Below are 27,082 nucleotides of genomic sequence, written 5' to 3'. Positions count from 1 at the left end.
CAATCCTAAATTCTATTGTTAGTACATCTGTAGAAGAGACTGCCATCTAGTGTAACAAATAAGGATTTGTTTGAAGGTTTTAACAAATTCGATATCTGACTTCCAATGCAGCTTTCAATAGAGGACAAGAGGTTTTACACTAGTAAAAAGAGGCAATTCAGTTTGTGCTGCAGATACTTAATGAAAAACTCCATATGACTACAATATTCTAGAGAAAAAGTAGGGAGTGAAAGCAAGAAGTGAATTGGTAAAATTGCAAGTTCGGAATCAGAAGAGAATTTGAAATAAAAACAGCGAGTATGTGCCTTTATGTAATACCTTCCATCACCTTTGAATTACCTTTTTAAGAATTATCATTTACATGATGTGGGCATTGATGGCTGGTCCAGCATTTATTGCCCTGAGGGCATTTAAGAGTCAACCACATAGTTACAGGTCAGTCACATCTAGGCCAAACCAGGTAAAGTTGGCAAATTTTCTTCTCTACATTGGTTTCATGAATATAATTATACACTTAATTCCAGGTTTTAATTGAAATCAAAGTCCAATTTCTGCCATAGCAGAAATCAAATGCAGGTTCCCAGAACATTACCTTTGTCTTTGGATTAAGAACTCAGTGATAATACCACTGAGCCATTGCCTTCCCAGATTTAGAATACTCCAAAAGCTATTGAAGTCTGTTGACTGTCTAAGAGGATGGTTGTGCTTGCTAGAGGCTAAGCATTTCACTGCAGGAGCTCTTTAGAGCCAGGTCTAAACCCAATCCTCCTCAGTTGCCTCATCATTGAAATTACCCCCGCCATAACATAACTATACCAGGACAGTCACTGCTGATTGCAATCATCAGTTTTTAACATAAATCTTCAAACAATGAAGCTCTATGCCAGCATACAGCAAGACTTGAACAACATTCAGACTTGAACTGATAAGAAGCAAGCAACATTCATGTCTCACAAGTGCCAGGTAATGGTCATCACTCATAAGAGAAGATCTAACTGCCTTTTAGGATTTTCAACAGCTTTCCCATCAATGCCTTTCCTGATGAAAAAGGAGAAAGTGAGGACTGCAGATGCTGGAGATCAGAGCTGAAACATGTGTTGCTGGAAAAGCGCAGCAGGTCAGGTAACATCCAAGGAGCAGGAGAATCGACGGTACTGGCATGAGCCCTTCTTCAGGAGGCCTTATGCCCGAAACGTCGATTCGCCTGCTCCTTGGATGCTGCCTGACCTGCTGCGCTTTTCCAGCAACACATTTTTCATGCCTTTCCTGATGTCAGTATTTTGGGACGAATAGCAACCAGAAAGGCAACTGGACAAAAAATGGAAATACAGAGTTGAATCTTTTTATTTTGACAAAGTCCGAGTTGTGTCAAGATTTTCTGGAGGGATTTCCATCGCAAGGCACAATGAGTTTCACACATATCTTATCAAACTTTGCCCATTAACTATCTACTCCACTCCTGTGGTGTGGATTCTCCTGTTTGATTCTGGCCCATCTTAACATGTGTCGTGCTCAGAGCGAATCAGCAGATACCCAATGAAAGACTGGCATCCCTAATGTCCACGTCATCTTTAAAAAGGCTGCGGTGCACCCAGATTGAGGATGAGAGTACCACGACCTCAGAGGAAGAATCAGTAAGTTGTAACCTGCAAGGCCCTGAACCAAGTGTTGGAAAGTGTGATTGGAATAGGCAGCTGGTTTGTTCAGGGAGAAAGTGAGCACTGCAGATGCTGGAGATCAGAGTCAAGAGTGTGGTGCTGGAAAAGCACAGCTGGTCAGGCAGCATCCGAGGAGCAGGAGAATCGATGTTTTGAGCATTGGCTCTTCATCAGGAATGAGGGGGTGGCCCAAGGAGCTGAGAGATAAACGGGAGGAGGTGGGGCTCAGGGGAAGGTAGCTGAGAATGTGATAGGTAGATGAAATTGGGGTGAAGGTGATAGGTCGGCGAGGAGGGTGGAGCGGATAGGTGGGAAGCCAGCAGACACAGTGGGTTGTAAAGCCTCTTTCAGTGTTTTAAATTTTCTTTGGTTGTGTGATTCTAAGAATTTTTTTTCAATCATCTAAGAGTGCAAGGGGAACACAGTTTAATGTTTCATCCAAACTACAGTACCTCTGTATGTGCAGTGTACTCGGCACTGAAGTGTGAACTGAGATTAATGGCTCAAATGTCAGGAGTGACATGTTAAAACATTATGTTCAGACTCAACAGACAAGACAGTTGCCACTGAACAAAGGTTTATATATTAAAAAAGTGGGCTGCCAGCAACATTAAAAGACACATCACTTGCAAAACTTGAGTTCCATTAATCATCATTGCCTGTTAAGTGCAGTGTTGTTCTCTTGTTTATTAATTGATAATCTGACCATGTGGGAAATACTATACCAATTTCCTATTCTCTCACTGTCCACATTCTATTCACCCATGAAATGCTGATCAAATCCTAGTAGACTCTGAACCCAAGATCTTCAGGAATTCTTCATCAGAAACAATGTCAACACACAAAATCAAATTTAACAATCACCCGATGCACTTCACAGCTCAAGGACAGATGTGCAAGGCAGCACCTGGTCAGGTCCACCCCCCCCACAACCCACCCTCCCATCCTGGCACTTTCCCCTGCCACCGCACGAACTGTAAAACCTGAGCCCACACCTCCTCCCTCACCTCTATCCAAGGCCCTAAAGGAGCCTTCCACATCCATCAAAGTTTATCTGCACATCCACTAATATCATTTATTGTATCCGTTGCTCCCGATGCGGTCTCCTCTACATTGGGGAGACTGGGCGCCTCCTAGCAGAGCGCTTTAGGGAACATCTCCGGGACACCCGCACCAATCAACCACACCGCCCTGAGGCCCAACATTTCAACTCCCTCTCCCACTCTGCTGATGACATGGAAGTCCTGGGCCTCCTTCACCACCGCTCCCCCACCACCAAATGCCTGGAGGAAGAATGCCTCATGTTCTGCCTGGAACACTTCAACCCCAGGGCATCAATGTGGACTTCAATAGTTTCCTCATTTCCCCTTCCCCCACCTCACCCTAGTTCCAAATTTCCAGCTCAGCACTGTCCCCATGACTTGTCCGGACTTGTCCTACCTGCCTATCTGCTTTTCCGTCTATCCACTCCACCCTCTCCTCCCTGACCTATCATCTTCATCCCCTCCCCCACTCACCCATTGTGCTCTATGCTACTTTCTCCCCAACCGCACCCTCCTCTTGCTTATCTCTCCACACTTCAGGCTCACTGCCTTAATTCCTGATGGAGGGCTTTTGCCCGAAACGTCGATTTTGCTGCACTTTGGATGCTACCAGAACTGCTATGCTCTTCCAGCACCACTGATCTAGAAGCATTGTCAATGTTGTGCAGTGTAACCTCCACTGTGCATGATAATAGCCAAATTTTGGAGTTTTAAACTCAGATGTGAAGGCTGTATGTTTATTTTTGCCTGAATAAGAATCAGAGACAAAAGAACAACATTTCTGCTGGGAACCAAATGTAATAACTTCTGTTTTGTCAATGTTAAGCTGAAGGAAGCAATAGTTCCACACAAAGTGCTCTTATTGTGAGACACTTCTTTGCTGGCAGCAACAAACACAGTAATCATCGACTCTTAGTGGAGAAAAATATTTTCCATAACAGCATTTAGTGATTTGTACTACTCACAATGGTTCAGAGTTCATGATATATTATTAATAAAGGATCAGTAAAAAGCATTAAGGCTGTTCATTTCACGGAAACAAGTTTGAGAGAGTTGTACAAGGGACAGTACAATACATGTTGATGTGGTTTTGATTTTTCTACGTGTGTGTGTGTATTTTCAGTGTTGGAATTAGGATGGACCTATCCTGGTGCTAAACATTTACTGGATTGGTTAGAATCATAGAATTCCCCATGGAAGCAGGCCATTCAGCCCATCAAGTCACACAGACCCTCTGAAGACCATCCCACCCCAGTCCTGCAACCCTGTATTTCCCATGGCTAATCCACCTAGCCTGCACTATAGGCAATTTAGCATGGCTAATCCACCTAACCTGCACATCTTTGGACTGTGGGAGGACACCTAGGAGGAGAATATGCAAACTCCACACAGTCAGTCACCTGAGAGTGACTGTACACAGGTCCCTGGTGCTGTGAGGCAGCAGTGCTAACCACTGAGTCACTGTGTCATCCTAGGGCTATATTCACTGTTTAGAAGAATGGGGAGGTGGAGGAGATCTCAGTGAATTCTATAAAATTCCAACAGGACTAAACAAGGTAAATGCAGCAAAAATGTTCTGATGATTGAACAGTCGATTTTAAGGATGTAGAGTAGGTCAGTTAGGATTGGGATGGGGATAAATGTCACCCACAGAGTGGTAAGCCTGTGAAGTTGTCTGGTACAGAAACTGGTTGGGGCCAAAACACTGAACATTTTCAAGAAGGAGTTAAATATAATTCTTAGCGTTAAAGAGATCAAAGGGATGGGGAGAAAGTAGGAATAAAGTAGTGATTTGGATGCTCGACCATAATCATATTGAATGGGAGCCGGATTTATGGGCTAAGTGGTCTATTTCTGCTCTATTTCCTATATTTATTTCTATGTTCAATGTCTGAATTATGTCTCTGCAAAATGGTCTAACTTTCCATACTGTCTAACATCTCTCCTTCTGAAACCACAGGCAATTGGCTAATATAACATTTAAAGAACACACATTCATATTTATCACAGAATAATGCACAAATATATACAATTCAACGATCAAAATAAGCAAGAACCTATTAAACAAAAGTGGAATTTGCCTGTAAAACAATGTCCTGAAAAGAGACACATCCCCATTATTAGAGAATAGCAAAGATCTGTATCACTAGGAAAAGCACTGCAGGAGATGTAGCTGTATAAGTATATGCTGGAATTGGAATAGCAGTCTGGAATGAAGGCTGTCTAGCTCTGTAATATGTGATTGAGCTGGTTTGTGGCTGATTTCACTTGAATTAAGGATCATTCTGAACTGGATAACCAAAATTGGGTTTGCCAAACTCTGGAAAACTAATGCTGTGTAGTTGTTATTTCCAATTTGAATATGTATTTTCACATGACTTTGTCCTTTTGCTCACTAGTTGCTTCTATAAATGAATTACCTTTAGGTTTTCAATTCAGCAAAAGCCGTCAACTTTTCTTTTTCTTTCATGTGATGTGGCCATGGCTGGTAAGGCCATCATTTGTTGACCATCCTCAATTGCCTTCGAGAAGATAGTAGAAGGTAGTCACCTTCTTCATCCATTGTAACCCATCTAGTGAATTCACGTTGCTGTTGTGAAGTGAGTTCCATGTGTTGAACCAACAACAGTGCAGGAATGACAAAAAATGTTCCCAGTCAGGATAGTATGTGGTTGGGGGGAGTTTGCAGGAGGTAATGCTTCTATGTTCTACTGTTCTCTGCAAGCAGTGGTCAGGGTTGCAGATTTGGAAGGTGCAAGTGAAAGAGACTTGGGGAGTTGCTGCTGTGCATCTTGTGTAAGAGCTTCAGGATCCTAAAGCAACTTTACAATTATGTCACCAACCTGTATACCAGTAAATGTAAATGGCACAGTATTGACAATGTAAAAGACCACACCATATTACACTACACTAAACAATATCAGATTAGAATCTTAGAGTCTTAAGAGTACTGGGATATGAGCACACAAAGAAGATAAATCAGTTCTTATACAATGTCACAATAAATACAGAGCCTGGTACATAAAGATTACCATGTAAAGCACAATTTAGTATTAATGTATCATAACTAGTGTTACCTTGAAGTCTAAGATTGAAGACAAGTAAAACATGATGGTAGCAAAGGAATTCACTGTTTATAAAATATCATGGCAACAGTGAAGATCAAGAAATAATGCTGAGATCATCTGGAGAAAAGAGCAAATCAGGAGCATTATTTGTTCAAGAAATTATTGTTACAGCTTGAAGGTTACTTGTATCAGTTTATACGTTGCTACTGTTCGTCAGCAATAATGGAGGAGTTAATGTTTGGTGGATGGGATACTGATCAAGTGGTCTGCTTTGTTTTCGATCACATTGAGCTTCTTGAGTTGGAGCCACACTTGTACGGAAAAACAGCGAGCTTTTCACCACACTGCTGGGTCGTGGCTCAGACAGACTTTGGGGAGATAGGAGTTATTTGCTTCAAAATTTCGAGTCTCTGATCTGTTCCTGTATCCAAGGTATTTATATGTCTAGATCAGATTAGTTTCTGGCTAATAGTAAACCCCTGTAAATTGATTGTGGGAAATTCAGCAAAAGTAATATAGTTAACTGTCAAAGAGAGATAATTCAACACTCTCTTGTTGGGGATAGCCATTGGTTTCCATTTTTATGGCACCAAAACTGCCTGCCATTTATCAGCCCGAGATCAGATGCTTGACAGCTTTTGCTGTATACGAACATGGACTATTTCAGTACCTGAGGAGACGCAATTGGGGCTGAACATTGTGCAATCATTAGTAAACATTCCATTTCAATGGTCATTGAAAAACCAGGCTGGGCCTAAGACACTACCCTGAGAACTCCTGATTGTTTCAGAGATGTGTAATAACGTATCTGAGGCATTGAGGAGAGTCTTGTGGTGCAGTGGTAGTGTCCTTACCTCCAGATTCAAATCCCACTGTGCCAGAGGTGTATAAAAACATCTCTGAACAGGTTGACTAAAAAATGTACCTGAAAATGTGTTGCTGGAAAAGCGCAGCAGGTCAGGCAGCATCCAAGGAACAGGAGATTCGATGTTTCGGGCATAAGCCCTTCTTCAGGAACGGCTTATGCCCCAAACGTTGAATCTCCTGTTCCTTGGATGTTGCCTGACCTGCTGCGCTTTTCCAGCAACACATTTTCAGCTCTGATCTCCAGCATCTGCAGACCTCACTTTCTCCCCTAAAAAATGTACCTACCTTGAGGAATTTCTGGACTTAAGAACATTGGCCTCTCATTACTAAAACCAGAGAGTTTTCTGCCTGAATATAATTAGCTTTAATTTTGCTTGGCTCCTTGATGATTTAGTCAAATGCTGCACTGATATCAAAGACAATTTCTCTCACTTCACCTCTTTTGTTTGCCTGCTTTTCTACATAATCCAAATGCTGTGACTATTATAATACACACATAAATATATTAGCGAGTTTTGAGAAGATTTGTCGCTCAGGTTGAGGTTTTAGGTGTAGGTTTGCTCATTGAGATGAAAGATTCATTTCCAAACATTTTGTTCCCTTACTAGGTAACATCTTCAGTGGCTATCATGCAAAACAATGCTGAAACTTCCTGTTTTCTATTTATATGTTTGGGTTTCTTTGGGTATATGATGTCATTTCCTGTGGTGAAGTCACTTCCAGTTCCTTTTCTCAGGGGGTGTTAGATGGGGTCTAACTCGATGTGTTTGTTGATAGAGTTCCAGTTGGAATGCCATGCTTCTAGGAATTCTTGTGCGTGTCTTTATTTCGCTTGTCCTAGTATGGATGTATTGTTCCAGTCGAAGTGGTGTCCTTCCTCATCCGTATGTGAGGGTACTAGTGAGAGTGGATCATGTCTTTTTGTGGCTAGTTAATGTTCATGTATTCTGGTGGCTAGTTTTCTGCCTGTTTGCCAATGTAGTGTGTGTTACAGTCCTTGCACGGTATTTTCAGCAACAAATCCAAACAAGCAGACAAAACACATCCAGAAACCTTAGCCACTCTCCCCTACATCAAAGACATCTCAGAAATGACTGCCAGACCCCTTGGCATCATGGTAGCCCACAAACCCACTAACACACTAAAACAGCAGCTAATGAACATGAAAGACCCTATACAGACAATGAGCAAAACTAACATCATTTACAAAATACTGTGCAAGGACTGTAACAAATACTACATTGGACAAACAGGCAGAAAACTAGCCACCAGGATACATGAACACCAACTAGCCACAAAAAGACATGACCCTGTCTCACTAGTATCTTCATGTATGGATGAGGAAGGACACCACTTCGACTAGGACAATACATCCATCCTAGGACAAGCCAAACAAAGAAACACACGAGAATTCCTAGAAAATGGTATTCCAACTGGAACTCTATCAACAAACACATCGAGTTAGACCCCATTTACCACCCCCTGAGAAAAGAAACAGGAAATAACATCACCATAGAAAATGACATCACCAACCCAAAGAAACCCAAACATATAAATAGAAAGCAGGAATTATCAGCATTGCTATGCATGATGTCCACTGAAGATGTTACCCAGTAAGGTAACAAAATGTCTGGAAATGAACCTTTCAGCTCAGCGAGCAAACCTACATCCAAAACATACAAATATATATATATATATATAATATATATATAAAAGGCTGAAATGAATTCCTTAATTCTCCCACTCCCTGTTTGACTGCAAAGAGTTTTGCTTTTAAATTAAGAGACAATGTTCCTTGGCAGGAACTGTACCACTATTTATGTTTTAAGGCTATTAAAATGTTACTCAGGTGGATTTTCTTATGTTAAACAAAGAAGATGATACATTTTTCGAAGGCATTTGTTCCCAAGCTAAGGAATGCAATACCATTCATTTGGTTATACACAGTGGTTGCATGCGCATATACATACACATGCACAAACACTCACCACACCGACACATTCAGTTGGCAGAGAAACTAGTCTTACAATGAGTTTACAGTTCATGAAAGTTGAAACAAAGAAGCATGCAATTAATTTATCCTTGACTGGCCTTGTTGTACTCAGTTCAATATTGCGGCCACTTACTTAAGCTGTTCTCCTGGAAGCAAATATAAAGAGACGACTTCTACATTTTAGAAGACCTCAGTTCACAGTTGTTTGCTACATCACATGATCAGTACATCAGTACACCTTTCAAAGACACAGTATAGCTTGAAGCAACACACTACATCAGTTTACCTATAAGAGACATGTTCATGATATCATTAGTTTGTCACAACATGTGACCCATAGGTACAAAAATCTCAAACACCATCTTTCCTTGGACTACTTGCAGCATGACATGTTGCTGGAAGCTGTGCTGCTTTTGTAACCCATTAGGTCGAATATTTAGATATCTGAGAAATATAATGTTTGTGTATAATGTAATACCGTATATACTTGAGTAAAAGTCATTTTTTAAGCTACTTTTTAAGGTTATATTTATGGGGTTGACTATTACATGAATACTATTTTTGAGGGGCTGAAATTCATGCCTGTCAAAATTCATATCATATCATTAGCAGAAGCCCAATTTATCTCTAAATGAATAAAGAAAAAAAATAGTAATTCCTTAAAGCCAGAGCAGAGCAGAACAACCAGTGGACTGGAAGACCTGGTGCAGAGCGGAAAAACCGGCAGACTGAAAAGCCGGAGTGGAGCTTGACGGCCGGCATACTGACTCATTATCATTGGTCTGTTATCTGTGAGGAACTAGGGTTGACGTTTACACAAGATGGATGGAAAATTGCAGGTTATTTGGCCAAAAATAGGGGGCCAACTTTTACATGAGATTGACTATTGCTTGAGTATATCTGGTGAACATCTGTTGGATTCTCCTACATTCTAACATCTATGCCCACTTTCCTATGTGATGGGTGGTAACATAGGGTTCAAGTGAAATCACCTTGTTGGAGGCAAACTCACATCAGTAGTTGGTTTTCTCTCAAGGCTGGTCATTTTTCAAAGGTTCACACAAAACTTCTAAAGAAAGAGAGGCTCACAATTTATCTTCGCTACAGTATAGTCCTAATCTCTTTCTTGCTTGGTGAGGAGACCTTGAAGATTATTTTATTTGTTCATGTTTGTGGCAGTCATTGGTTCAAAACAGTTTATAGCTCAGTGACTAAAATAAAACAAAGAACCGCTGATGGAGATCTGAAACACACAAATGCAGAAATTACTGGAGTAACTCAGCCAGACCTGGATGTTTCAGTTCCTCAGGGATTAGATTCCCTGTTTATAATTTGCTTGGTAGAATGTGACTTGTTGCAAATTGCAAAAACAAGTTCATATTTTATTTTTAAAAAAGAAAAACCTCTTTTAAACAAATGGTCTAAACAGCCCTTCAGTATTTTAACAAATCATCCTGAAAAGGCAAATTCAAAATTGTGTCTTCAAAATAAACAAAAACAAAATCTTTGTGACAGTATGTATAGTTTAAATTAAATAAATATACAATGGATTCCTTTAACATCTGAAATCAAAATATTAGTTGACATATTGGTGGAAAATAAAATAAAATTCTGATCAAAGTAAAATCTGTCTTTTCTGCTATATACCAACACAAAAACTATTGCTGCACCCCCCTTTTTGAGTTATTTAAAAATATAATTTGACACCATATATGGTCAACTTTAACTGCTTGCGGATAGTTATATGTGTTAGAAACAAAATTCAATAAAATTTAGACGAGACCACCAAAACTGGAAACAAGACAATTTATTACGAACTTGCAAGTAAGGGCTTCAATTGCATAAGCAAATGAGCAAATTAGAACTTAGGTTAGTGTACAGTTATACCCTTTGAGCTGAGTGAGGTCATCTCTCTCCAGACTCCGAATTACCCAACCTCTCTTACTGTGCCAGACCACTGCCCAGCTGTGCTCCACCCTTATTACTACCCCCTTCCCCAGGTTGGCAACCTTCCTTTTTGTAAGTGCTGACACATACATTTATTTTGTCGACAGTACATCTAGATCTGGTTTAACATTTTGTATCAATTCTGCTGGTACATTCCATCCTTGGATATTTCATTAACTTGTATCATTTTGTATAGCTCAAGCATTTCGGTTATCTCAGCTTTTTGCTGAAAGCATAATTTTACAAAAAGAACTTTTTGTTATAGTAATTACACACCAACGTTACTACTTAATTAACCACAATTATACACTGAAAAGTCCCTCAATACCTGCAGGGTTAATAGTTCTCTTGCTGTACCCCTTTTCAGTATGCTTTTTCCATATCTGCAAAAACAACACTTTACCCCATTTCTAACATATGTTCCCGATAATTTCCAAAATATTCCTGACATATCCAGCAGTAGCATTTTCCTACAATTTATTTATCTTGCAAACAGTCTCCAGTTATGTGTGGTCTGTTCACGCAATTGTTTCAAACATAAGAATTATTTAAAATGACACCTGACACTCCAGCAGCACAGCCTATCACGTAATCACGTAATCTGGAAGAATGTGCCTTCAAAAGATGTAAAGAATGTATGAAAGAGAGAGGTGGATTCTTAAGGTTTGCGTGTTTAAAATGAAAACAAAAATCGAGGTAGGTTTAGATCCAAGTTGTAACCGAGTGTAACCCTTCACATCTTGTACACTCGTAAGTAAATGCTACAATTGGTAGAAGAAAAGTTTTCCCCCTTGGTCGGATCATGTTTGAAGTTTGTTTCCTAATGTTGTGTGCTACTTTTTAACACGTTACTTCTATCTCTATTGCCGAGGTAACGGTTGCTAGGTTACAAGTACAAACTCGCTCTTCGGCAGACAGAGAGAGAGAGAGGCTGTAAGAAAAGGGACCGAGCTGACAGCAGGTAAGAAAGTTGGTGGGTTGGCTGAGGAAAGCGGGGGCAGGTAGAGGGGATTTCGAATACTCGTAGTAATTCTCCGCTAGTTCCGAGTTCCCGGGACCTGATTCCTTATTTTGTATCATGGCCAAAATAGGCATTGATTGTATATATTAAACTTCCAAAAGTTTATAAATCTTCTGAGAGGCATCAATGGGATGGTTTGTGTCGAGTTCTCACTTCGAGCTTTCAATCGTCGAGACACCCCCTCGGTTTCTTTTCACACATATTTACAGACGTGAGGGCGGGGAGGGGGAGACCTAATACCAGAGTCATTTTGGCAATCGAATATTCGAACTTTATTTTTAATTTTAAATTTTCTGATTATCATACTGTCAACTTTATTCTAACAAAGATTACACATCGACCCTGAATATTTGTTTAATTGCCGGACATACAAACAGCCTTTTTGCACAACATTGCTTCTATAACAAGAGGCATGCCCGTCAAATGAGTGAATTCAGTGTGCAAGATGGCACATTTCAGATATGTCAGTTTCCCATACCATTTGATATTCCACACCAGACTGCTTCAATTATGTCAGCACCCCACCTCATCACCTTTGCTTCCCACGCTAAACACTAATCTCAAAGTGCCCAAGATTCCATCATTGACCCTCTTTGTTTCTTATTTGCAATCGACAACATTATCTATACCACCCAATCTCTTACCGCAGCCTACTTGATGCAGAATTCTTGATCGTCAGTCGCAAAGTTTTTTTGACTTGTTTATAGGATGTCTGCATCACTGTCAAGATCAATTTTCTTAACTGCCCATCACAAATTGACCTTCAGAAGTTTTACTACATTACATCCTTGAACCATTGTAGTCCAAGGGATATAGGCATTCCAACTGCACTTCCAGAATCATAGAATCCCTACATTGTTGAAGCAGGCCACTTGTCCTATCAAGTCTACCTTGACCGTCCAAAGATCACACCATTCAGAACCACACTGTCCGTGTCTCATTTCCCATGCCTAACCTACCGGGCCTGCACACCCCTGGATAATTTTCCATGGCCAATCCACCTAACCTGCACATCTTTGGACTGTGGGATGCAACCAGAGCACGTGGAGAAAACGTGCTCCACATCACTCAAGTCCCTGGTGATGTGAGGCAGCAGTGCTAACCACTGAGCCACCAGGCTGCTCACTTCTAGGAAGAAAGTTTCATGTTTTTAACTCAGTGTCAATGAAGGAATGACTTTATAGGTCTGAGTCAGGGTGACTCGGAGGGAAACTTGCAGAAGGTAATGATTCCAAGTGCCTTCTATTGTTGTCCTCCTTACTGCTGAAGGCATGAATTTGGAAGATGTGATCAAAGGAGCCTTGATAAGTTCTATACTGCTCCTTGTGGAGTGCTGTGACTGTGCATCAGTGATGGAGAAAGTGACTATTTAATATTATTAGAATCCTCACTTAGTTTTCATTGTTATTGATTTTTATTATTTAATTAATTTTGGTTTGGAATTGTGAACTTGGAATAGAGAGCTGGAAGTGACTTGTGATATTTGGAATACTTGTGGTTAAAGGAAAATAACAGATTAAACAAGCTTTATTTGTTTGTGAGGTTAGAAGCTAATTGCAGGCTGACTTTTGATTAGAACTGTCTTAATTGATACAGTGATCCTGGTAAGACTATTGTGAATAAACAGGTAGAAGCTCTCGACTTTTAAGGATGTCAGTACCTTCGAATTGGTTCTGGTAAGTCTGGAAGCAGCCATGTGCTCAAGAAGATGGCTGTTGTTAACTCAGGAAGAGACAAGCGGCAAGAACAAACCACTATAAATACCGGAAGAAACAGCAAAGCAGCGCTTCACAGGAGGCTCCAATAGCACTGATGATGTTCCCTAGCCAGGGAACGAAACGTTTGCAGCAAAAACTTCCAACTCGGCGAACAGAACCACAACAACGGACACCCGAGCTACAAATCTTCAACCAGACTTTAGACAAGCAGCCTATCAGGGCAGAACCAGATTTGAAGTTGTTGTTTTGAAACATATTTTCTGAGGAGATGAGCTTGGCTGCTGACAACACAGTGTGAAGGTGTGGATGCTTTCTGCCCAATCTGCTACACCAGCTGAGTAGAAGGCTGAATTAGAAGAATTTCTATCTTTGCTTGGTTGATCTGAGAAGGTAACTCTGATCAACATTTCAGAAAACCAATCAAGGAGTTCATATTTATGCCTGTGAAAAAAAATTGCAGACACCATGTAAGTAATCAGGCTAGTTTTATGATTTTCTTTTATTTACTCCTTAACTGTGTATTTGTCTGTTTGTCCTTTTGTGTGAATGGGGGCTGAAAACAAATGTTTCATGTTTAAAGCATAGACATTAATCTTGTTGTTTATTTTTTCCTCTGCGAAGGTTATTGTGTATTTAATAAATTGTGAAGTCTTTTGCTTGAGTGTGTGAAATTAATTATTCACAAAGTCTGGGATTCTTTGTTCAGAAGTCCAGTTGGGTACCATCAAAGGAATTATTCTGGGTCTTTGACTCTTTAATTTTACTGTTTTGCAAATGTAGTGGTGGGAGGGCTAATTTGGTTTGACTGTCTGTCTCCATGTCGTATCAATATACATACAAACATATGAGTTTGGAGCAGGAGTAGGTCACTCAGATTCTTGAGTCTGTTGTGCCATTCAAAAAGATCATGGATGACTACTCCACATTCCAGCCTAGCCCTAACAAATTTCAAAGATGGTGTAGGGTGCTGGTCAGGTAGGCTTCTTTTGGTGCTATGGTTATTCTCAATTGCTGTCACAATTGTGGCATTATTGGACCACACTCCAGATTTCTGCCTTTCTGATGGTAGGTGGGCTTTGTGGAGTCAGAAGGTGACTTACTCACCACAGAATCCCAATCTCTGATTTGGTCTTGTGCCTACAATACTTACCTGTTTGAATGAATTCAGTTTCTAGTCAACAGCAACCCCCAGAATGTTGGGGGGATTCAGTGCTGGTAATGCCATTGAATGTCAAGAGGAGTTGGTTAGATTCTGCTTCATGAAGATGGTCATTGTTTGCCACTTGTGTGGAACAAATGCTTCTTGCCACTTATCAATCCAAGCCTGAATACCTGAAGAAGAGTTACATCCGAAATGTCGACTTCTGCACGTCCTGATGTTACCTGGCTTGCTGAGTTATAGAGTCATAGAAATGTACAGTGTGGAAACAGACACTTTGGTTCAACCCATCCATATCGACCAGATATTCCAACCCAATCTAGTCCCACCTGTCAGCACCTGTCCCATATCCCTCCAAACCCTTCCTATTCACATACCAAATGCCTTTTAAATGTTGCTTCTGCCTTCCTGAATTATCTGCTGCTCCAGTAATCTTGACTCTAATCTCCAGCATCTGCAATACCCACTTCTGCCTAGCTGAATTATCTGCTGCTCCACTCAGCTGGTACCTGTCATCATTTAGTGCTTCAAGCTCCAGCCAACTCTCCTATTTCCTGTTTGCTGATCTCCTCACCTTACCCTCTCTGATTCACCTAACTTTCCCTCTGAAACTCCTCATCCAGATCTTAGCTTGACCCATTTTGTCTCTCTAGCTCAATGTCCCGCAATAGGGTATAACCAACCCACTGCTCAGTTCAAACCCTCTCAATACTTAATATCCCTTCCCTTTCCTTCCCATTCCTGATCCCTTCCTGCTTCTTTTAAAACTACATTCCAGGGGTGACTGTGAACAAATAAACTGAAACTTGGGGTGGGTTGGCTGACGCCGTGGCCAGACTCTAGGATCTGGGGCCTGGAGCTCATCTGGTGCCGCGGCCGGACCCTGGGGCTGGGACACATGGGCTGTGCCCTGTGCGGTTACCACGATAAGCACCACACAGCACCCCCCCCACCACCCCCCCCAACCACTCTAGTTCTTCCAGCTCCCTTTCTGTCTACTTTATATTCTAGCATCTGCAGTTTATTTGTCTCTAAGCCTAAATATTAGCTGACTCTAAGAGAGCGCGAGGAATACAGATGCTGGAGAGTCAGAGTCGAAAAGTGTGGTGCTGTTAAAAGCGCAACAGGTCAGGCCACATCTGAGGAGCAAGAGAATTTCAACTATTAGCTGAGTCTGACATGCTGAGATGGTTATGTTGCTGTATTAAAACTCCTGTGGACATGTGTTCAAACCTCATGGCAATTTGAAATTTAATTTGCATAAAACTAAGGAAATAAAGTGTTAGTATCAGTAAAGGTGACCAAAAAGCTGAATCCAAGCTTTTACTTTGTCAGCTGAAGGAAGCCCGTCAACTAGCCAGTAGATTACAGAAATGTAACATTGTCACAACGGACACAGGTAATACGAGTGTCACTGTGGGCAAGCACTAAAGATGGGTTTTTCTCTGAATCCAGTGTTGCCTCAGTATCTTGGAGGGATGTGTAAGTCGTCAGAATTTGAGGATTGTTAGCAATTAGTTGGATAGTGACAGAGAATGCCTCAACTTTTTATAACCATCCTCCCTCCCTGATGGCTTTGTAGATCCATCTATACCAAATGGACTACAGCAGTTCAATATGGTGGCTCACATCACCTTTGCAAGGGGAAATAGGATTGGGCAGCTAATGCTGGTCAAGCAAGTGATGGCCATATCCCATGAATGAATGAAAAAAAATTCAACTTTATCTTCCACTCTCTACCATCTAGTGATTGAAAAGGAAAAAAAACACCAAATGGGGTAATTATGATTTTTTTCAGCTTTCTTTGAAAGCACATAAACAAATTCTCATTTGACATGAAATCTTTCTATGTTCAACATGTTTATTTATCCAGCATTGAGTATACAGATTTATTTAACTATAATTTTATGGGCTGGTGCGGGGGATGCAAGTTTATCCAATATATTCAGCAAGAACAAATAAGGCTAAAATCTGCTCTGAACAGAAGCCTCCAACTCCACTACTGTCATTGGTGTGCCTTGGGACCCTGATAAAATCCTAATGTGCACACATCAGCAGGAGGTTTCAAGTTCTGATTGCTAGTTTTACCCAGCTGATTGCTCCCAGATTCCAGTGCCACAAGGGATCAGATGCTCAGAACTGCGCAGACTTGGGCTATTTTATACTGGGCCCGATTTTCCAGGGAGTGTCAATCTCATGCAGCTTATCCCTTTGACTTCTCATTTTGATGAGTGAAGGGGGCTCCGTATTTTTGAGAGGAGGTTCTGGGTGCAGTGACCCTGTGAGCTCTAGTGATTGGCTGGGTAAGGGTGGGGTGGTGTTGGATTGGATCCTTAATGGTGTCATGTCATGTCTGGGTGTGTAAAAGTTCTGGGATTGATGGAGTTGGAGTGTGTGAGTTGAGCATGGCATCTGTTAAATAGTTACATGGGAGTTAGACTATGCTTTTAATTGCCTAACTTTTCTTGACTAAATATTTTACTTAACTTCATTGGAACCACTCAAAATCTTTGATTTTTATGGAGATCTGCAGAGAATTCTAGGCTTAAAGAAACTCCCAGAAGAATATTTAATTTCTGACAATTCTTACAGAGTCTCTACAATAGGGATTAAGTCGGGTCTGACCTACTGACTGACTGGCCATTGTAAAATCCATATTCTGGTAATTGTAGAGCTTCTGACCTTTAGTTAGTTGGCAGCTCTCAGTGCATATTCTCTCTGCCCTTGGGTACTTCCACTGGGAGAATGCCTGCTATTGTGAAGTTATGTGACTAATTGGCACTGAATAAGGTAGCGCTTCCTAAAAGGAGGTGGTATTGTGACAGTAGCCCATTTTCAATCTGACAGTGAAACTTTCATGTCCTCCACTCAATACTGCCCAGAGTCTGCAAAGGAATGCCTGCAAAGTTGAGTGAGTGAGCAAACTTTTGCCAGACAACGGATTATCTGTAAAAATATGTGGGGGTCCTCGTTGGTGGCAAGAATAGAAAACATGTATTATTAAAGTAGAGAGACACTACAGAATGTCGCAAAGCAGACAGATCTGGGTGTCATCATAAATGAACTGCAAGGTACAGCGAGGAATTGGGAAGATTGAATAGAATGTTGTCCTTTATTGGGATAGAGAGGAAACTTTAATACTAGGGTAGTCGTGTTATCAGTATATATGTTGTTAGTGAGACCACCTAGAGCTTTTTTCAACCCAAAATGAAAATACTGTCTTTGCTCCAAATCTGAAGTTAAAAACAAAGAGAAACAGATTTAACATTTCAGATTAGCAGAGTGATCTCTACTTATCTTACCTCTTATGGCATGTGACCTGTTGAGTAATCCCACCCTTTGTTGTTTTTATTTCAGAATACTGTGTACGATGTTTGATCTCTTTATTTGAGGAGGGATATGCTTCCATTGGAGGTGTTCATGCAAGGTTGATCGCTAGGACAAAGTTGTTGCCTTATGGGGAACAGGCTAGGCCTATAATTATGGGTATTTAGTAGAATGACAGATGACATTATTAAAACTGTGGACAGGGAAGTGGAGTTGGGGTCACAGTTAGATCTACCACAGTTTTATCGAATGGCAGAGCAGGCTGGAGATGCTGAATATCCAACTTCGACTTCTGTTTTTTTGTGATTTCATGATTTTATGTTTAAGATCATTCTCAGTTGCAATAAGGAATGCCCTATTTTGTAGAACCTACAATGTTGCTTCAGTTAAGTGTTTCTGACCTTTTCTTTAGTTTGAGTAGTTTCGGTTACTCTTTTATAGCAAGGCAGTGTGGCAAACAGTATTTTATTCAGATATGGTTTAAGCCAAGTTTGTTATCTATGAACCTTGAGAAAATTATAAAGATGCAATATCAATACATAAATACTTTGTCTCCAAGCTTGGTAATTGCAGCTGATGTTTGAATCTCCAACATGTGAATGCTCAAATCAAGTTGTAAAGTTAAAAATAGGGGATGAGGGTTGTTTTTTCTTTTTACTTTCGAGTTGACTGACTCCTTTTCATTTGGATAAAGTGTCAATTTCAGCTCAGCTGTCTGTTATTTAATGCATGTTGAAACTTGACAACTTGTTAAATTCAGCTTGCATTGAAATGCCAATTCAACTGATTGGAGTACAGTTGAAGGTAGCAGTAGACATTCTACATCATACTATTACTACACCAGGATAATATGATAATTGCTGATGCACCTTTTTATTTATTTATAAATAAATAAAACTAAATATGCATATTACTCCACTAACAACCTCCTTCAGAAATAAAAGGAGGTAAGTACATTAATTTCTTTGAAAATAATTCTTTGATAGTCAGAATGGTAGACTTAATTATCATTCCTACAGAACTAGCATCATTGCCAATTACTGTGTGATGTTTTGTGTTTATAAATTCAAATGCACACATTTGCAATGTCCACTAGAGGACAGAAGAGCAGCAGCAAAGATTGTTAATTCCTCAGATGATGTGTTACAATGAGTTCTGGTGGCCTGGATCTTGTGTTGAGTGGCCCTCATTGTTAGTTTGAACTTTTCCTAGCCTTGACACTGCTCTATATTTCTTACCAGCTCTTCCGAGCCTAATTCCCAGAAACGTAGAGTGCAGCTTCCCTCTGAGAACTCCATAAAAACAAGATGGTGTCCAAAGGTAGAGGGGAGGGCACACATATCCCCTTTAAAGGCATCAGCTGTGTTATGGTAATTTTAAAATTGTGATGGTTCATAATTTATTGCTGTTCTTATTTGGAAACTTGGGCTGTAAGCAGAGGTAAATGGGTTATTGATTTTAATTCTGTGCAAATGATTTTCTTGAGGGTGAGAAACTGATTTTTTTAGCATCATGTCAAAACAGGATTCCCAAGTAACCACGTGTCTTAAGCTAACTGCCCAAGCAAGTTACCCAGTGAGATAATTGCCGAAGCGAATAAGGAACTGAAGTAGGCCTCTCGGCCTTTCATCCCAGCTCTTCCATTCAATAAGACCATGCCAGATCTTGTACTCTGATTACCACATTTCCATGCACACCCCCAAAAAATTTGTCTACTTCTGCTTTCACAACCTCCATAGTCGTCTGAGGCAAAGAGTTCCAAATGTTACACAGCCTGCTGAGGGAAGACATATTTCTCATTGTTACTCTAAAAGCGTGACTCCGAGATTATAACCAGTATCCCCCTTGTTCTGGACTCACCCAGAAAAGGGAAACATCCTTTCCAACTTTACCATTCGGGGTCTTGTGTATTTCAAACAAATAATCCCTCATTCTTCTAAACTCCAATGGAAACAAGTTCAGTCTGTCCAATCTATCCTATTCCAGGTTTCAGTCTCATAGACCTCCTCTGAAATGTCTTCAATACATTTACATCTTTTCTTGAATAAGGAGACCAACCTACACACTGTATTCAAGATTTACTTTTACCAATGACCTATATAATAAAAACATTTACTAATTTAAGAGTAACCCTATGGGGAGATAAATGGAGAGGGGGCACATACATGACCAGTTCAGAGAGAACAATTCCTTATCCGCAGAATTAGATTTTGTCTCTGCATCTTGGGGGAGAGACAGTAATAAAATGAAACACATCTAGTGAATGTGCAGAAATTCACCAGGAGGTAACGCTTGCAACATGATCAGTCGAGTAAGAAATGAAATTGTATTTCTCTGTGATATTGCTGGAATATAGGGTTGAAATTTTACGTTGGTTTGTAAAACCAAATAAGTTACCTCAGTGTAAGTTTGTGAAAAACATGCAGACAAGTACAGTTTGGTTAGAAATCTGCATTAGTTATTCAAAATCGAGAAAACCTGAAGATCTCAGTGGTGTATGGATTTGAGGAAAATATTTCACAGCACATACGACAGGAAATGAGGGGAAAAACAGTTAAGTCAAACCTACTAATTGGGCAGGGAAAAATATTTTGCTTTTAAGTAACTATAAGGGATATGGGCCTTTATTTTTTGTAAATATTTCAACCTGTTATATTTAGATAACTTATTTTTTTGTGTAATAAACTTATTTATTCTTACAACAAAATCTACAGCCTTGTATTTTCATGCTTCTGTGAAAGACTACCACTTTAATTTCAGAAGAGTACAATCTATTAAGTCATATTTCTTTCTGGGTTCTGACTTGGACAGTACTAACTTCGGTTGGCATCACAGCACAATACATGATGTAGATGTGTATGATGTATTATCTAGAAAATTACATCCTTACGGACTCAAGCAAAATAATTTAGCTCAATTGAGGGAAAGAATCAAGTTGATGATAGGCTATGACATTATTGAACAGAGTCATCATAACTAAAACTCATCAACTGTGATGATACCAAAACCAGATGAATAATGATTATGTATTGATTGTCACAATATCAGGGTGATAACAAAGACAGATCCATATCTAAGTCCATCATCAGAGGATGATTGTATTTGAGAAGATTGGACATGCGTAGTTTGTTTCAAAAATTGACATTGATAGAAAATTAGTAAGTTCCAATGATACAGCCAAAAATATCAGCTTTTGCAAAACTAGATGGACTTTACTCATATAAAGTTATGATACTTGTAATGAAAAATGCACCAGCAACTTTTCAACCATTAACTGACAAGGTCATTGAAGGATTATGCAACTGTGCAATATACATAAATGATTTAGTTGTATTCAGCTAAATCTGGGAAGAACATTAACAACACTTAACTGGACTGTTTGATTGGTTATGAAGAGCCAATTTGGTCATGTTTGCCATAAGTCAATTTATTAAACTAAAAGTGACTTATTTAGGCTGCATGGTGGGATAATGTCCAGAGAACCAAAAAGAAGGGCTATTTTGAAATTTCCTGTGCCTGAGACACAACACTATTTTGCAGTAGGAGAAAGTGAGGACTGCAGATGCTGGAGATCAGAGCTTAAAAATGTGTTGCTAGAAAAGCGCAGCAGGTCAGGCAGCATCAAAGGAACAGGAGAATTGACGTTTCGGGCATAAGCCCTTCTGCATCAAAGGAACAGGAGAAGGGCTTATGCCTGAAACGTCGATTCCACTATTTTGCAGTAGCATTGCCTGAATGGATTTGTACAAATTTCATTCCAAATTTCAGCATTGTAGTAACTCCTTGATGAGTTTATTAAAGAAAGGCAAGAAATGTGGATGGACAAAAGAACATCAGAGTTGTACTCATTATAAAAACAGAAATTTCCACCAAAATTGACAGAATCTGCAAGAAGAATGAAGAGTTAATAGTTTGATGCTGATGACTTTTTATCAGAACTGATAGCAACTAATGATGTGTTGAAGTGGCAGGTGACTGCAAGCTCTGGGTGGTCAGAACATAGGTGTTCTGCAAAGCAGTCACCCTGTCTGCATTTCGTGTCTGAAATATAGAGGAGACCATACTGCGACCAAAGTGAATACCGTAGACTGGATTGCTTCGCCTGCATGGTATGGCTGGGGCCTTGGATGATGAGGAGGGAGGAAGTCAACAGATAGGTGTTACACCTTCTGCAATTGTATGGGAAATTGTTATGCAGGTGTAGGGAGGTGGAAGAGTGTGGTGTGACTTAGATTTGACAAGAACTAGGACTGAAATTGGTTGTCAGAGAAGGATCTTGATGTTTCTGCTTATAATTCCCTAAAGCAATGATAAGAAACTATGCTCAAAGTAAAGCTATTTCAACCTGTTCAAGATGCCCTTGCATAACCTTTGGCAAGGTAGGACTTGAACCGGGCCTCCTGGCTCAGAGGTAGGGGCACTACCACTGCACCTCAAAAGCCCTGAATTAATCTTGCAAGGATGCCAGCAACTGACAACCTTTACAGTATTAGTACTAGACTCGAATCATCGTCACACGAAGATTGCATTTGAGAAGATTGGTTCGTTTCAAAACTTGTTGATAGATCATTTGTCACTACACTGCCCAGAGTAAATAGGGTAATTGGTAAGTGTGACCGTTTGAGAGGCTCAAGTGTTAAAAGAGTTAGGTAATTGTCCAATTAAAAGGGGGATTCTTGGTGCTGTGATAGATACATTTTTGCTTCTGAAATAATTGTAATTGATTTTGTTGAAACAACAGGGTTGCAAAGTAATGATAGTAAACACAGATACTGTGGGATTTGCTATTCTGTTTTTGGTGATGAATCTTTTGTATATCTTATGAAGAGAGACAGTAGGTAAGGTGGAGTTTACAATAGAGTGGATGACACATGCTCTGTAAAAGAAGTTGGTTTGATAGACTTCACCATTCTTTGTATTTTTATATTGATTTAATTGTATCAATTTTGTTCAACACAGTTCCTCTTAAAATTAAAGAGGGTTTGCAAAAATAGTTAAATGCATTTGTGTATAGTTTGGGGAGGGGCTTCCATAGACATTTGCACAGAATTAACCGTCCTTGGAAAAGTGCCAGGATGTGAAGTGTACTTAGCAAGTTATGTGTGGATTGTACATAGTGGAGGCACATCTTAAGAGGAAAGTAGCTGTTTAAAGAAGTTGGGAACTACAGCTATAAATGGAAAAGAACTCAGTTTGGGAGAGCTGAATCTTTTATAAGAAACAAGCATATCAATTTGGTATAGTGATTTTCTTTTACAACTTGACCTTCATGCTTATCCTCATTACTCTTAAAGTGTTGACTCTTGCTGGAGTGTGGCTCTGTGGGTGGACACTGGCAGCTTTCTACCATCTAATTTGAGTTTTTCAGATGTGAACTGAGGTCATAGCTGCCTGTAGGTGAATGCATTGTGGGAACATGACAATCTCGTCCTCATTCACACACAAGTGTGCACATATCTTGCAGTGTGTACCAGAAGGAGGAGCTCTTGGCTGAATTTCTCTCCTTCAGTGGTATTGGGACCAAATATATTTACCCAAATGTTTCCCAACCAATTCTTCAAAGTGGCAATTGAATATGCAACCCTTTTCATGCTGTACTGAGTAAGTTACTCTCAGGAGAACGTAGTTAAACTGCAGCTCTGTTTACTGGCTGCTGGTAGCAGAGAAGCCCAACAATGCACAGTGGTCTTCTAGGAGACTGCAAAGGTCTGCAATCATCTGACATGAATCCTTGAATCTCATTGTTGCTCTGTTGTGCCCAAGAAGTTTATGCTTGTAACCTCTGTGAATATTGCCTTCTGCGGTTTGTATCTGTGTGCTATGGTGCTGACCTAGCTATTGCTGCTGCTAATCTTTTTCCATTTCTGAAATCCAAAATAAATTTGCTGAATTAAAGGTTGGCAGCTGAGAAGCCTAGATTGAAGGCAATAAGCTTCAAAGTAATGGAAGCACATTATCGCAACAAGCCCTGCATTTCATCCTAACAAGGAAGTAGGTGTGTGTCATCAGCATTTAAACAATATCTTGTCAATCATTTGTTCAAATTCAACTCTCCTCTTGTTTTGATTTCCCTGAGTTCTGCAAAGCAGGGATACTCACAAACTAACAATTAATACAGTTCTTGACTGTGACAACCTTCTCTCTCATAGGAAGAAAATTCATGCCATGATGGCCAACTCTGGATTAAGCTCCTATTGAAGTTCAGGAACTCTAGGTCATAACAGTATCTGCTGCATTTGCTGCAGTGGGAGACGTGTTGAGACAATACATGATTTGCTGGCCTCTATTTTCTCAAAACTTGCCTCTCAACATTTCTGCTCACCTCTTTCAGCTCCCTTCCAAAGTGTCAGCCTCCAGAGGTCATGACCCCAAGTTATCAGTGTCTATGTCTGCCATGTTCTTATTCCACATACAGGTGTCTTTGTAGCAAAGGGATAGACACCCAGAGATTGTGACTCGGTGGCTGGTTCAATGTACAGATGGTCTTTGACCATACAACCATCAGGGAGAAAGTGAGCACTGCAGATGCTGGAGATCAGAGTCGAAGCTGGAAAAGCACAGCCGGTCAGGCAGCATCCGAGGAGCAGGAAAATCGACATTTCGAACATAAGCTGTTCATCAAGAATGAGGGGGTGGCCCAAGGGGGCAGAGATTAATGGGGAGGGGGTGGGGTTGAGGGGAAAGGTAGCTGGGAATGCGATAGATAAATGAAGTAGGGGGTGAAGTTGATGTCAGAGAGGAGAATGGAATGGATAGGTGGGAAGGAAGATGGACAGGACAGGTCAAGAGGGCGGTATCAAGTTGGAAGGTTGGATCTGGGATAAGGTAGAGGAAGGGGAAATGAGGAAACTGGTGAAAACCACATTGATCCCGTGTGGTTGAAGGATCCCAAGGAGAAAGATGAGGCATTCTTCCTCCAGTTGTCAGGTGGTTAGGGTTTGGCAGTGGAGGAGGCTCATCATCTAACCGCTATACATGGCTGAGTCAGCACAGACATAATTGGCCTAGCAATGAAAAAATACTGATGGAATTTGCATATTCCGGGATCTTTGAGTTGATCCTCTTGCCTTGCTAAGGACTGCTGAGGAAACATCTGAGCAGTGAAGGCAGGAATTGTTCAGCTTTTCCTCCTGCATGACATTTTTGTCCAGTCCTCTAGAGGAGTGCACTAGGAATGCAGGTTTGGTAGACAGATTGCTGTTGTCCTACACTCTCTTACCCATCTTGGACATCAGCCTTTTTGATGTGTGTATTGATTTTGCACCAAGTGAGAGATTGCTGGCAGTTGTGGAAACCCTAGATATGGAAAGCTATCCACAACCTCTAGGGTTACTATGTTAACGCTGGTAGATGATGGTAAGGCAACATCGTGGACCATAATATTTGGCTTCCTGATGCTGATGTTGTTAGAAAGTATGTCCATTTGTTGTCTGCTGGATTTTATTTTAAGCAGCTCTCAGTGCTTCTCATATATTGTGATTGCAGTATTACAGATGATGTCTCAAAGTGTGTTCCATATCGTTTCTGCACTCTGTGTGAGGGTGCCAGATAGCATGTCATTAAGAAGCTGCTGGTTTTACCTGGGTAGGCAATACTGTGGATTTGATATGACAACACCATTTCTACTTTGAATGAGAAAAATTGAAGGGTTGCGTTCTCAGCCTAGTGCACACCAGGGAGTGATCTGTTTTGCAGTCAATGCTGTGATAACTGGATCTGTTGTGAATGTTATGCATTCACAGGAAGCGATGGTCAGATCCAGTTGGTGCAAATATTCTGATCATGGATGGAGAGAACATATTCTGAACCACTTATGTTGGCTCCATCACTGAGAGTAGTGAGTTCATTACAGAGAAGCCTACTTCTTCATCACAGGTTTCTTCTGAATTCCTTCCCAGTCAGATGAATATGTAACATTTGTCCTTCAGTGATCTACTCTCACAAAGCCACAAGGTCACAGGACCATAAAACATAGGGGCAACATTAGGCCATTTGGCCCATCTAATCTACTCCACCATTCAATTATGACTGACATGTTTCTCAACTCCATTTTCCAGCCTTCTCCCCATAACCTTTGATCCCCTTACTAACCAAGAACCTATCTATCTCTGTCTTAAATACACTCAAAGACTTGGCCTCAGCATCCTTCTGTGACAATGAGTTCCACAGAATAAGGACGCTTTGGCTGAGGAGGCCTAGGGTAGCTATGCCGATGTTCAGCCCATTGAATTCTATATGGATCACAGCAGTTTTGTGCTTACTTTACCAACTGCACATCATCTGTCAGTCTTTTATACATGGTAGTGACATTGCAGTTTGCCCATCAAAGACTTTGCATCTCCTTTTGTTTTGTTTGTTTCATTTGTTTGCCTGTGTGGTGGATTACACTCACTTGTTGAACAAAGACTGAACGACAATGTCATGATCTCTCACACAGTTTGTGGCAACCAGTCTCTATGTCACTCCACTTGGGATTATTACTTGCAACTGCTGTCCTAGGTTTAGGCTTAATGCTCTGCAGCCAAACTGTAGCATCCTCTCTTAGGCCCAAGCCTATGCAAAATTTGTAGAGGGACTTGGCTTTTGAAAATTCAAGGTCACCCTCTTGATCTCCTCTGTTGAATCAGTAACATTACATTTTTCAATGACTTCTTTGTAGGAGATTCTGGAAAGACGTATTTAGATGACTGTTTGCTTTGGGGCTGGGTGTAGAATTGGTTCTTGAATACTGGAGAAGGCCTGTACACTGCATGCCCGGGGCCAAGTCTCCTCCTGGGGCTGTGAGGGTTTACAAGGTGGCCTTTTCACTGTGGCCCTACTGCCCAATGTGTTATGGCAATGGGGATGGATCAATGCTCAGAACTGCCACTTAAATGGGTTATCAAGAGCCTCACTAGGCCCAAGGCAGGGTATTCCTGTATTGTGGGGAATGGATCAGAGTGGGGTGGCAAGTTGATGATTGGCCCCCTAACCCATTTTAGTACCCTGTCCCTTTTGAAAAGCACAGCCAACAGTAGGGTGTAAAATCCAGCCCAAAATATCAAACTGTGTTAGTCAATGCTATGGATCCTTACAATTTAAGCAATATTAACAGTTGTCCGCCATTTATGATTGTATGACATTCATTAGATGAGGAGAAATTTATGTGACTTTTTTCCATCCCATCCACAATGATTTACTGATTATGGCTTTGTCTGATTTCCTGGTGTGTATGATAACTTGGTCTATTCTGACCTCTTATCACTGGGAGCAATGTTCAAAGCTGGTTCAGAGTAAGGTGA

At 40.6% G+C, this 27,082-nt stretch overlaps 1 protein-coding gene across 4 annotated transcripts in view; it reads left to right on the top strand.

Moving 5' to 3' along the window:
* Nucleotides 1–11,204: 11,204 nt before the first annotated feature.
* saxo4 (stabilizer of axonemal microtubules 4) overlaps nt 11,205–27,082 on the top strand; it is a 153,111-nt gene continuing 137,233 nt past the window's right edge. For 2 of the 4 annotated variants that reach the window (XM_060838848.1, XM_060838849.1), the window contains exons 1-2: nt 11,205–11,272; nt 11,448–11,537. Coding sequence is in view for 1 of the 4 variants with exons in the window: in XM_060838852.1 (XP_060694835.1) it covers nt 13,753–13,782 (30 nt within the window). In the remaining 3 variants the exon portion in view is untranslated. Of the gene's footprint in view, nt 11,273–11,447; nt 11,538–13,714; nt 13,783–27,082 lie in introns of those variants that run through there. The other 2 variants (XM_060838851.1, XM_060838852.1) reach the window with 2 other exon arrangements.

The sequence above is a fragment of the Hemiscyllium ocellatum genome, chromosome 18 (genome assembly GCF_020745735.1).
Source record: "Hemiscyllium ocellatum isolate sHemOce1 chromosome 18, sHemOce1.pat.X.cur, whole genome shotgun sequence".
NCBI lineage: Eukaryota > Metazoa > Chordata > Chondrichthyes > Orectolobiformes > Hemiscylliidae > Hemiscyllium > Hemiscyllium ocellatum.
Note: the sequence above shows the minus strand (reverse complement) of the source record. Positions and strands in the feature narration are given on the sequence as shown.